General features: G+C 48.4%; 1 protein-coding gene across 1 annotated transcript; it reads left to right on the top strand.

The window, feature by feature from the left end:
- The first annotated feature begins 485 nt into the window (after positions 1-485).
- Positions 486-8,922, top strand: LOC101679204 (carbonyl reductase [NADPH] 3). Its single transcript, XM_004762133.3, has 3 exons — positions 486-959; positions 2,354-2,461; positions 8,439-8,922. The coding sequence occupies exons 1-3, from the start codon at positions 671-673 to the stop codon at positions 8,873-8,875; spliced, it is 834 nt and encodes a 277-aa protein (XP_004762190.1). The 5' UTR covers positions 486-670; the 3' UTR covers positions 8,876-8,922.
- The last annotated feature ends 2,493 nt before the right edge of the window (positions 8,923-11,415 follow it).

Raw genomic sequence — 11,415 nt, 5'->3', positions numbered from 1 at the left:
CCAATAAGAGGCTTGGCACACAGCAAGAGCTTCATTAACACTCCCTCCCACTTGGGGGCGCGCTGGGAATCACACCCAGAGATGAACCCTACCCCCACCCGTGAATCCACTCATTGGACCTTTTTTCTCTCATTCTTTCTTGAGTTTAAGCAAAAAGAGGTCACTATGGCCATAGAAGCAGTTGCCGTGTCTAAATAATTTCACCGCATTTGAGGAAACGGCAAACATTTTCATTTTGCAGTGGATGGTAGGCGCACGCCCAAGAAAATTACTCAGCCCTTGTTTTTCTCCTTTAGGGGTTTTCCTAAAATAGTTTTTTCAATCCAAATGCAATGCATCTCTAGCATCCATCGACTCATCACCATCGGCTTTGGTTTTGGGAAAAACTACCACCGCTCCCGCCCGCAGACCACCGCTCGACTCAGGGGCGGGATCCAGAGCGCGCAGCTCCAGGGAAGGGGCGGGCCCGGGAGGGGGCCGTTACGAAACCTTCGGGAACAGACCGCCACTCCTCGCAGGGGAGGGACCAAGGGCTGGGGCCTCGTTCTCTAGAAGTCGCAGCACTGGATCCCAGAACTCAGGGCTCTGTGGCGTCTCTGTGTCCGCGTCTCTGCAGCGCGCTCCCCGGTGGCCCACAGCCCGGTCCGCTCTCCAAGTGCCTCCCCCGGCCATGTCGTCCTGCAGCCGCGTGGCGCTGGTGACCGGGGCCAACAAGGGCATCGGCTTCGCGATCGCGCGTGACCTGTGCCGGCAGTTCTCAGGGGACGTGGTGCTCACGGCGCGGGACGAGGCGCGGGGCCGCGCGGCCGTGCAGCAGCTCCAGGCCGAGGGCCTGAGTCCCCGCTTCCACCTGCTGGACATCGACGACCTGCAGAGCATCCGCGCCCTGCGCGACTTCCTGCGCAGGGAGTACGGGGGCCTCAACGTGTTGGTCAACAACGCGGGCATCGCATTCAAGCGTAAGTCGGGGGCGGGTCCCCGGGCGCGCCACGGGTTCGGGGCAGAGAGCCGCAGGCAACCCCCACTCGCCTGCTCGAGTGACCGCGGAGCGCAGCGCCGGCTCCTCGGTCCGCTCTCGGCAGTGGCCTCGCGCGGTTGCTTCGCTTTCCACGGAGTCGCCGGAGCCGTTCGCTTTCGCGCAGGGCGGGCGGGGCGCAGCCCAGGGCCCTCCCCGAGCGGTCTGCTGTGGAAGTGTGCCAGAAAACCGGCCTCCTGGGAGGGGGCCACGCCCTGCTAAACTCATCAGCTTTCTGTCTAATGCAAAAAAAAGAGAAAAAATTTCTTTGCGAGGGGTCTCCGAGCTCACTTCAGGCTTTCGCTTTCTTTGAAAGGGTGAATTCATAGATGCCCGGAGGCATCTGCTCGGGACAGGAAATGATCGCGGAGACACGATGGGCGCGCACTGTGCACGTTAGTGGACTTGAGATTTTGTTTAATGGAGAGCTTTGATAGGCTCAGGCAGAAAGGAAGCGAGCCTTGTTCCCTCCCCCGGGCACTTAGGGTTGTCATCAAACATACATTCTAAGTGGGGTTTTAAGTAGCATCTTTGGCGGGGGGGGGAGGTCGAGGAGGTTACTTTCTCTGTTGCTCCAAGGAGAAAATTAGTTGAGCTGCCTTGTGCTGGGGTAGAAATAGGCCAACCTCATTTACCAACCTAGTGGGGAAGAGACACCCAAGAGACAAAACACAACTAGTGCGAGGCCTCGATTGATTCCCGCCCCGGCCTTGACCCCTCACCGAGGCTGTGCATCCGCACCTCCAGCTCAGCCTGCGGGCTGTCTGCGAGCGCCGGCGGGAAGGGGCAGACCCCTGCTGCAGCAGACCCCGGCGGCCGGTGGAGGGGTTGGTAGCTGGGTGCTCCGCTTCCTGGAACGCACGTCGGCTGGAAGCCCCCGCCCCCTCCCCAGGGTGGGCCGTGCACGAGCGGCACCTGCGCTAAGGCCTCCTGCCACACCTGCTGAATCACAATTTGCGTTTGAACAGAATCCCGAGGTGCGTCCCATACCCGGTCAGGATTGATTGAACAGCGGTCCGGGAAAGCCGGGAATTCCCAAAGTGGGGCTAGACCAGTAGCTGCCACGTCACCTGGGAACGCGTTCGAAATGCACATTCTGGAGCCCCACCCCAGACCTTCTCCGTCCCCAACTCGGGGGGGTGGAGCCCAGAGCGCTGTGTTTTAACCCGCCCTGCAGGTGCTTCAGAGACCTGCCTGAAGTTTTGGGAACTACCGACCTAGGGGTTTAAAAATCCTTTTAAAGTTAGCTTGTTTTTCTTGTAGTTAGAGATAAGATGCGCTTGTCGTGTACATTTCAGGGGGGTAATCCGTGACTTTGTTTCCTTCTCTTTTTGGAAGCCGACGATCCAACACCCTTCTACATTCAAGCTGACATAACGCTGAAGACAAACTTTTTTGCCACAAGAAATGTCTGCATCGAATTACTGCCGATAATAAAACCTCATGGTAAGTCCAGCCACGTGGATTGTCAAGTTGTATCCCTTGACAAGAAGTGGGCAGTGGGGCTGTCCTTCAGGAGTGACCTAGGGATGCCATTTCTCTGTGTGGGGGACACAGAAAACTGCACTGTTTTCTCCTAAGCGTTCACCTGCACATTTCAGCTTTAAAAGGCATATGGTAAGGGCGCCTGGGTGGCTCAGTGTAGCCTCTGCCATCTACTGGGGTTGTGATCCCAGGGTCTTGGGAGGGCTCTCTGCTCATTAGGGAGCCAGCTTCCCTCTCTCTCTCTGCCTGCCTCTCTGCCTATTTGTGATCTCTGTCAAATAAATAAATAAATCTTTTTTAAAAAATAAAAATAAAAAATAAACGGCATATGTACATGGCAAAGCTTTTCAGGGCCAAGTCACAAACTCAACCCTAGAGTAATCGGGAAGTCCCCAAGGGCCTCTTGGCCTCTGAGCAGCCTCAGAGGGTCCTTCTTAGCTCCCGCGGGTTGTGGGGCCACCCTAGCTTCTTTGGGGGTCTGAGGGAAGGCTCTTTCTTTTCTTTTCTTTTCTTTTTAAGCATTTTTATGACTTTCCCCATGTTCCTTTCTTCACTTCCTCAAGCTGATGCAGAACCTCCCAGAGAAGTTTATTACAGAATATCTTACCCACATTATTCAATCAATAACCTTTATGACTTTTTCATTACTTTTTCCACAAATACTGGAGGGCCTACCCTAACCCAGGGTGCTGGGGACACAGTGGGAAGCACCGTGGACAGGGAGAATCTTGACCACAGAGCACTGAGTCCAGTAGAGCAGACTATAGTTGAGGAGGGGTGACGGGGGCAGAGAAGGCTTCCCTGAGGACTCCCTTCCTCCAGAAAGGCAACTGGGACTCTTAAGAAGAAGAACTCTGTGGTTCTTATTAGAAATGTCCTTTTGGGGGCGCCTGGGTGGCTCAGTGGGTTAAAGCCTCTGCCTTTGGCTCAGGTCATGATCCCAGGGTCTGCCTCTGCTTTCGGCTCTCTGCTCAGTGGGGAGCCTGCTTCCCCCTCTCTCTCCCTGCCTCTCTGCCTACTTGTGATTTCTCTCTCTGTCAAATAAATAAATAAAAATATTTTTTAAAAAATTAAAAAAAAGAGAAATGTCCTTTTGTTGGACAATTATCATATATCTCACTAACAGGTGGAATTTAAGAATCAAGGCAGAGGATCCTAGGGGAAGAGAGGAAAAAACGAAACAGGATGAAACCAGAGAGGGAGACAAGCCAGAAGCGACTCTTAATCATAGGAAACGAACTGAGGGTTGCTGGAGGGGAGCGGGGGTAGAGGAGTGAGGTAACTGGGTGATGGACATTGGGGAGGGTATGTGTTCTAATGAGCGCTGGGTATTATATAAGACTGATGAATCACAGATCTGTATGCCTGAAACAAATAATACATTAAAAAGCTTCCAAATCTCAGACAACCAGTCAGACTAGAAGGAGCAGTGTCTAGAATTGCTTTGCTTCTCCTGTTATGCATGCATTTTTAATTAAAATAACTGCATAATAAAAATGTGCTTTTCTCAGTTTTAACATTTTGAAGAAAGATGATCTCTCATGCAAATATCTTAAAAAATCTAAAAAGAGGGGTGCCTGGGTGGCGCAGTGGGTTAAGCCTCTGCCTTCGGCTCAGGTCATGATCCCAGGGTCCTGGGATCGAGCTCCACATCAGGCTCTCTGCTCAGCAAGGAGCCTGCTTCCCCCTCTCTCTCTGCCTGCCTCTCTGCCTACTTGTGATCTCTCTCTCTCTCTCTCTGGTCAATAAATAAATAAAATCTTAAAAAAAAAATCTAACAAGATGCATGGTGAGAGTTGCATCGGAACTCCTGCCCTACTTGCCCAGTTCCCTTTCCCGACCTCTACAGGCAATTCCCTTTATCCTTTCTTAGTGGGTTGAGTTCCCACTCAACAGGCAGAGTGGCAGGTACTGGCTGAAGAAAGCCTTGGGTCCGGGTGCATGAAGATGGTGAGTGCCCAGGGCCAAGAGGATGGAGGTTTGTTTTTTTCTTTATTTTTTTTTTAAGTAGACTCTCTGGAGCCCATCTTGGGGCTTGAACTCATCATCCTGAGATAAAGACCTGAGCTGACATTAAGACTTGGACACTTAACTGACGGAGCCACCCAAGCATGCCCACACGGTGGAATTTTTTTAATGCAAATCTAAATGCATATTTTTTTGCTCTCTTTTTTACACAAAGAGAACATTAAGTATAAAGTTTGCTGCTTTGCTTTCTTCGTATATCTGGGGCTCTTTCTAGATCAGGACAGAAAGCTTTATTTTTTATAGCTGCATAGTATTCCATTGTAAGTGTGCCTTTTACCAAGTGTCTGAAGTCTTCTCTCAAGGGGCTTTAGAATCCTAGAATTTGAAAGCTGCACGGTATTAAAGAAACCTTACATTCCTGGGTCTTCATTTTACAGAGAAGGAAACTGAGATACAAAGATGTGAACACAAGGGGTGCCTGGGTGGCTCAGTGGGTTAAGGCTCTGCCTTCAGCTCAGGGTCCTGGGATCGAGCCCTGCATTGGGCTCTCTGCACAGTGGGGTACCTGCTTCCCTTCTCTCTCTGCCTGCCTCTCTGCCTGCTTGTGGTCGGTCTCTCTCTCTCTCTCTCTCTGTCAAATAAATAAATAAATCTTAAAAAAAAAAAATGTGAACACAGACAGGTAGTCACAGAACTGGAAACAGTATTCAGGTTTCCTAACTTCGCCCCTCAATCAAATCAGGATAATTAGTTCCATGGAAGGGAAGGATCATAACGCCAAATGATTGCACACAAAGCCTTTTTGAAAGATAAAAGGTGGCTGTGGGGAGGGTGAGGTTCAGGCAACAACCCAGAGCAAGTGATGACTGGCTTTAAACAGCCCTCTAATAGCAATTCCCAAAGTGGACTGGTTTACAACACACTGAGAATATTCGTGATTTTTCGGTAAAACTCAGCGTTCACCTGGAGGGCAAAAAGCTGAGGATTATTGCCTCCTGGTTGGTAGAGAATCACTTTCTCCCCCAAACAAAACTGACTTAAAAGCCACATTTTATTTAATGTTACATTATCTTTAAAGAAAGCCATCCCTCTTTCTCATTTAAGATTCTGAGGAACTAGGTTAATCAAGTGTTTGCCCACTAGGGGGAGCTACTTGCACACTTTCTAAGAATGAGGGTAGGGGTGGTTTCTGTACCAGTGGGCCCCCTCGGCCCTCAGCATAGAGGGGTGTGGGTGCAGCCTTTCTTAGGGCTGATTGGAACCATCTGGCTGTAAAGACAGTCACCCCTTGGCCTTTCCCAGAGGTGTCCCCTGAGATCAGAGAGGACACCTCTTACAAGCTTTTCATTTCCACCAAAGGCACGGAGTGGCTCCTGTAATTGGTGTTGCTTTTCTCCTTTTCCTTTTGAATTCAATTCCTTGTGGCAGCCAGGTGATTAAGAACAAAGTCGTTTAGAAAGTAATGAAGAACACGTCATCAAAGTAGTAGTAGTAGTAGTATTCCCGGCCAACCTCTTGAAGTGAATCTGATTATAAGACAATCATACCTGGGATGTCCGGGTGGCTCGGTCTGTTAAGTCTCTGCCTTCGGCTCAGGTTTATGATCCCAGGATCCTGGGATCAAGCCCCATATCGGGCTCTCTGCTCAGCAGGAAGTCTGCTGCTCCCTCTGCCGGCCGCTCCTCCTCCTGCTTGTGCTGTCTCTCCCTGAGAAATAAATAAAATCTTTAAAAAATAAAAATGCTAACCCAAGTTTACAAATAATGGCGTAGAGTCTTCAAAAAGACCATTGTTAACTACTTAGATTAAAATAGACTAAAGAGAGGGGTGCCTGGGCTGCTCAGTTAAGCATCCGACACTTGATTTCAGCTCAGGTCCTGATCTCAGCGTCGGGGATCAAGCCGCACATTGGGCTCCTCGCTCAGTGTGGAGTCTGCTTGGGATTCTCTCTCCCTTTCCCTCTGCCCTGCCCCCCAAACCCCCACTTTCTTTAAAAATAAATAAATCTTTTTAAAAAGTAGACTAAAGACATAGACTACTGAATAATCCATGATCCCACATGGGAGTCTGGATGCAAAGAAACCTGTAAAAGGAAGATTATGGAGGTAACTGGAGTCCTTTGAATATGAACTGTGCTTTAGATAATAGTTTTGTACCATGATAAAGGGCTTGAGTACGATTACTCTTGTGGTTATATAAGTAATACTCTTGTTACCATATCTGTGCTAACATGTTTAGGGCAAAGTTTTATATTTGTCTGCAGTTAAGAGAAAGCAAATGTGGCAAAATGTTAATAATTGAGGAACTTAGGTGAAGGTTATTTGGGTGTTGATTGAACTATTCTTGCAATTTCTCTATAGGTTTCAAATTTCTCAGTTAAAAGTTGGAAAGAGTGCCAGGGTGGCTCACTCAGTTAGGTGTCTGCCTTGGGCTCAGGTCATGACCCCAGGGTCCTGGGATTGAACCCCACGTCTGGCTCCCTGCTCTGCAGTGGCTGCTTCTCCTTCTCCCTCTGCCCTTTCCCCCTCTTCTCCTCTCTCTCTCTCTCCTCCCCACCCCCGCTCACTTTCTCTCTCTCAAATAAATGAATAAAATCTTTTTTTTTTTAAGTTGGTAAAGAAATACGTATTACAAGAGAAGGAGAAAATTACTGAACAGTGTTAGGTACCTGGAGATAAGTGAGGTGCTCCTGTCCAAGATAGAGTGAGGTCATCTCTGTGGGGTTGGTCCACAAGGTATCCAGTAGAATGTACTACACCCCCCCCCCACAAAGCCCCACTCCTGCCTCATCTCCATGGTGAATGCATGCCACTCAGAAAATGCAGTAAAATCCAATAAACCTGGTACACCTGGGTAGCTCAGTCGGTTAAGTGTCCAACTCTTGATCTCAGCTCAGGTCTTGATCTCAGGGTTGTAAGTTCCGTCAAGACCCATGTTGGGCTCCATGCTCCATAAGTAGGCCTGGAGCCTACTTTAAAAAAAAAATCTGGGGGCACCTGGGTGGCTCAGTGGGTTAAGCCTCTGCCTTCGGCTCAGGTCATGATCTCAGGATCCTGGGATCAAGCCCCACGTTGGGTTCTCTGCTCAGCAGGGAGCCTGCTTCCCCCCCTCTCTGCCTGCCTCTCTGTGTACTTGTGATCTCTCTCTCTCTCTCAGTCAAATAAATTAAAAAAATATATATCTGATTATCCTGTTGGATGCACAGTAAGTGGATTCAAGATAATATGTAAGAAAAGAACTCCCTAAATGTGGTGGTGGTTGATGTTGGATGAACTGTATAAATTAACACATTTACTGGTTTGGGGAATTTCCACCAATACTTCAAATTATCTTATAGTTTGAGGCCTGCATATTTTTTTAATAGACCTAACAGTGTCTTTAGTAGCTGTGAGTTGTTGTTACTATGAATATTAACTCATTAATTACATTATATTTACTTTTTGGCTATGGGCTAAAAAAAGTGATGAAAATCAAAACTGGGTTGGAGAATCAACCCACTCCACGTGTGAAAGTAGCCATCGTTAAGGATAGACAAGGCATTACCTCACCCTGATTTCTGGTACTTGGAAATAAAGAGGTGGCTGCCCTTGGCCCTAGGAAACTGTGCAAACCAAGAAATAGCTTTAATCCTCAGGGTGAGGGTGCCGTCTCTAGGAAAGCAAGCTCACAGGCACCTGGAGTGTTTGTGGGTGCCGAAGGATGTCTTTATAAAAGCACCTGGTGATTTCACTAAAGACTTACCTCCTCCTCACCTGCTTTCTAGCCCCTGTTGCTGATGGGAATGCATCCTTCCCTTTGGGGGAAGAAAGCACGAAATAAGGTCAAAACCCACTGGTGCCTTCTAGAGTCTTTCTTTCTTTCTTCTTTTTTTTTTTTTTTGATCGGCAGTTAAATCTGCCGTATGAATCAGTTACATGTAGGGTATTGTTTATGTGTGACATGCTTCCGTGTTTCTACTGTTCTGTTTCAGGCAGGGTGGTGAATGTTAGTAGTTTAGAGGGCTCAGAAGCGCTTGAGAATTGCAGCACAGATCTACAGAAGAAGTTCCAGTGTGAGACGCTCACGGAGGAGGACCTGGTGGACCTCATGAAGAAGTTTGTGGAGGACGCAAACAATGAAGTGCATGACAGGGAAGGCTGGCCCAACTCGGCTTATGGGGTGTCCAAGCTGGGGGTCACGGTCCTATCGAGAATCTTGGCCCGGCGTCTGGATGAGGAGAGAAGAGGTGACAGGATTCTGCTGAATGCATGCTGCCCGGGGTGGGTGAAGACGGACATGGGAGGGGCTCATGGCCCCAGGACGGTGGAGGAGGGAGCCGACACCCCTGTCTACTTGGCCCTGTTGCCCCCAGATGCGACTGAGCCTCATGGCCAGCTAGTCCATGACAGAGTCGTCCAAAACTGGTGAAGGTCTGCTTTGGTGCTTAATAAATGTTTGCGGAATGAATGAATGAATTCTGTTGTAGTCTGCTTCTGTTTCTGTCCTTGGGGAATGTCGATTAAAATCTCCGTGCGGGGTGGGGGTGCGCCTGGTGGCTCAGTGGGTTAAAGCCTCTGCCTTCGGCTTGGGTCATGGTCCCAGGGTCCTGGGATGGAGCCCCGCATCGGGCTCTCTGCTCGGCGGGGAGCCTGCTTCCTCCTCTCTCTGCCTGCCTCTCTGCCTACTTGTGATCTCTCTCTGTCAAATATATAAAATCTTAAAAAAAAAAAAAAAAGAAAGAAAGAAACAAACAAATCTCCCTGGGAGAAAGTGTCTTGTTCTAGAATCCTACTGAGCAATTTTGCTATGTCCGAACTCTGGCCTGAAAGGGCGAAGAATCTGGTCTAGGTTCTGCAGTGGTTCTGCAGTGTCAGAGATTGCCCAGGGTTGGGGCCCAGCATGTGCATTTCTGACAAGCTCCCAGTGGGGCTGGTGCTGGGACCCAGTTTGAGAACCACTAGTCTAGCAAGAGCTCTCGGGCTGTGGAGCAGGTTCCAGCCATGTTCCAGCCATCCCTCCATGATGCAGCGGTGTTCACTCCCTAAGGATGTGATTTATCCCGTGTCTATAGTTCTGCAATCCTACGTTGTATCACATTCTGTTTCATTATATTTGAGCATATTTTCATTGGTTCTTATGAAGCGGTATGGCTTGAAAGACTCAGAATGTCCTTTTTTCCGTTGGGGTATGATTTCTTCCGGACTGGGAAGTTTTCACTTGGGTTTTGCATTCTGTGTTGCCAGAAGGTTTGCAAAGTTGCTCTGCACCTTCTTTCAAATTGTTCCTGCCTGGGAAACTTTTCCCAGACCATCTCTTTGCTCTGACACGTACAGACACCTTCTCCCTGACCTATTCCCGCTTCTTTCTGGGCTACAGCCCAGGGTGACTCTTCAGATGCCTCCCTGAGCCCCTTTTGTAGTTCTGACGATAAGCAACTCCACATCCACTGCTTTCAAATGGGATTGGTTTTGTAATCTGCTCCCTGGCTTCTGGTTATACACTGTAGGAAAAGGACTTGGAACTTAAAGAATCTTATGAAAGAAAAGTATAGTTGTGAAGAACGTTAGCTAGGAAGTGAAGACCTTAAAAGGAATGGCTAGCCAAACAACAGAAACATAACAGGTGCACAACGGACAAACTACAAAGGAAAGAAACCACAAATGTACCAAGTATATGATGGTAAGTTCACCATGAGATACAGCAGTGTTGTCACTTGATTAGAGCCACAAAGATCATGTCATATCACCTGAGACAGCATTGCCGAAATAAAGGGTAAGACTATCTTCCTTCTGAGAAGCCGCACAGTATGGAAATGCTCAAGGTTTATTTGGGGGAACCAGGACTCTGCAGGTAACCTCATTATTTCTGATCTATCCCAGCTTGCAAAGTGTTTCTGGACTCTCCAACCTACCGATGTCAGTAGGGCAAAGTGTCATTTAGCTCTGACAACCCACACCTCACTGCTTTATCCACTTTGGGTGGAGGGACATCTGAATCCCACTCAAAATGCATCTCACTTCCTTTAGCCATCTCTATCTTGCCTGATTAAATCCAGCTTGCTCTTATATTTGTCCAGGACCATAGCTCTCAAGACATTTTAATGACTTCTTGTCTGGCTCTAAAAACATTTTAATGGCTTTTGGTATGTTTCCTCGATGTCTGTCATACTCTGGTCTCCTTCCATAGGCAGCTTCCAGAACCCTGCCAATGATAAGCAGTAGCACCAGGGCCACGGAGTACTTTCAGGTTCTGCCTAATGGAGTCACAGACAGGAAATGCACAAGTAAACAGGCCATTTCTTTTTATTTCTTCTCCCTTTTTGGTCTCTAGCCAAGCATCACCTTGACATTTTTGGATCAGTGTGTACCCGCTTAGAAGACCCTTAACTGTAAGCTGCTGATCAGAACAGCAGGTCTCATGTTTATGGAAAGATTGACCCTCATGGGCCGACTGCCCAGCACCCTCCTCCCACTGCTTCCTCCCATGTTTGGAGCTACAACAGCCACAAGGTGACTTTGCCCTGCTAGCCTCTGATGACGGTTCCAGCTGTAGGTCTGTCTTCTAAAGAGAAGGACCAGCTGGACTGGATCAGGGAACACTCAGAGCTGTTACTGTGAGTGGCCCTGCCCCACCCCACATTGTCTAAGGTGCAGAGGGAACCAAGTATGTGGCTGGAAAAAGAGGAAACCAATTTTCAAGAGACGCACTTACAGAGCGGCCCCAAGAGGAACTGTCCCACCCCCACACAGTGGCCCCTTACCTCAGATTGTTTCTGAGATCAGATTCGAGGAGATGCTCCCTGAATCCTTAAAAGAAATATTCCTATTCCTTAAGCTACTTTGAATTATGTTACTGCTTGCAACTGAAAAGAATCTAATACATGTGCATGACAATGGTTCATGGTGTGTTGTAGTGAAAAAAGAACTACGTTTAGAATGAAAAGGAAAAAAAGAAAAAGAATTAAAAGA

This window comes from Mustela putorius, unplaced genomic scaffold (assembly GCF_011764305.1).
Source record: "Mustela putorius furo isolate JIRA1106 unplaced genomic scaffold, ASM1176430v1.1 tig00000765_pilon_pilon_pilon, whole genome shotgun sequence".
NCBI lineage: Eukaryota > Metazoa > Chordata > Mammalia > Carnivora > Mustelidae > Mustela > Mustela putorius.
Note: the sequence above shows the minus strand (reverse complement) of the source record. Positions and strands in the feature narration are given on the sequence as shown.

Coding starts and splice junctions, on each gene's coding strand:
- LOC101679204 (XM_004762133.3), top strand. CDS start 671: ATGTCGTCCTGCAGCCGCGTGGCGCTGGTGACCGGGGCCAACAAGGGC. Junction 960..2,353: donor CGCGGGCATCGCATTCAAGC/GTAAGTCGGGGG, acceptor TCTTTTTGGAAG/CCGACGATCCAACACCCTTC. Junction 2,462..8,438: donor GCCGATAATAAAACCTCATG/GTAAGTCCAGCC, acceptor GTTCTGTTTCAG/GCAGGGTGGTGAATGTTAGT.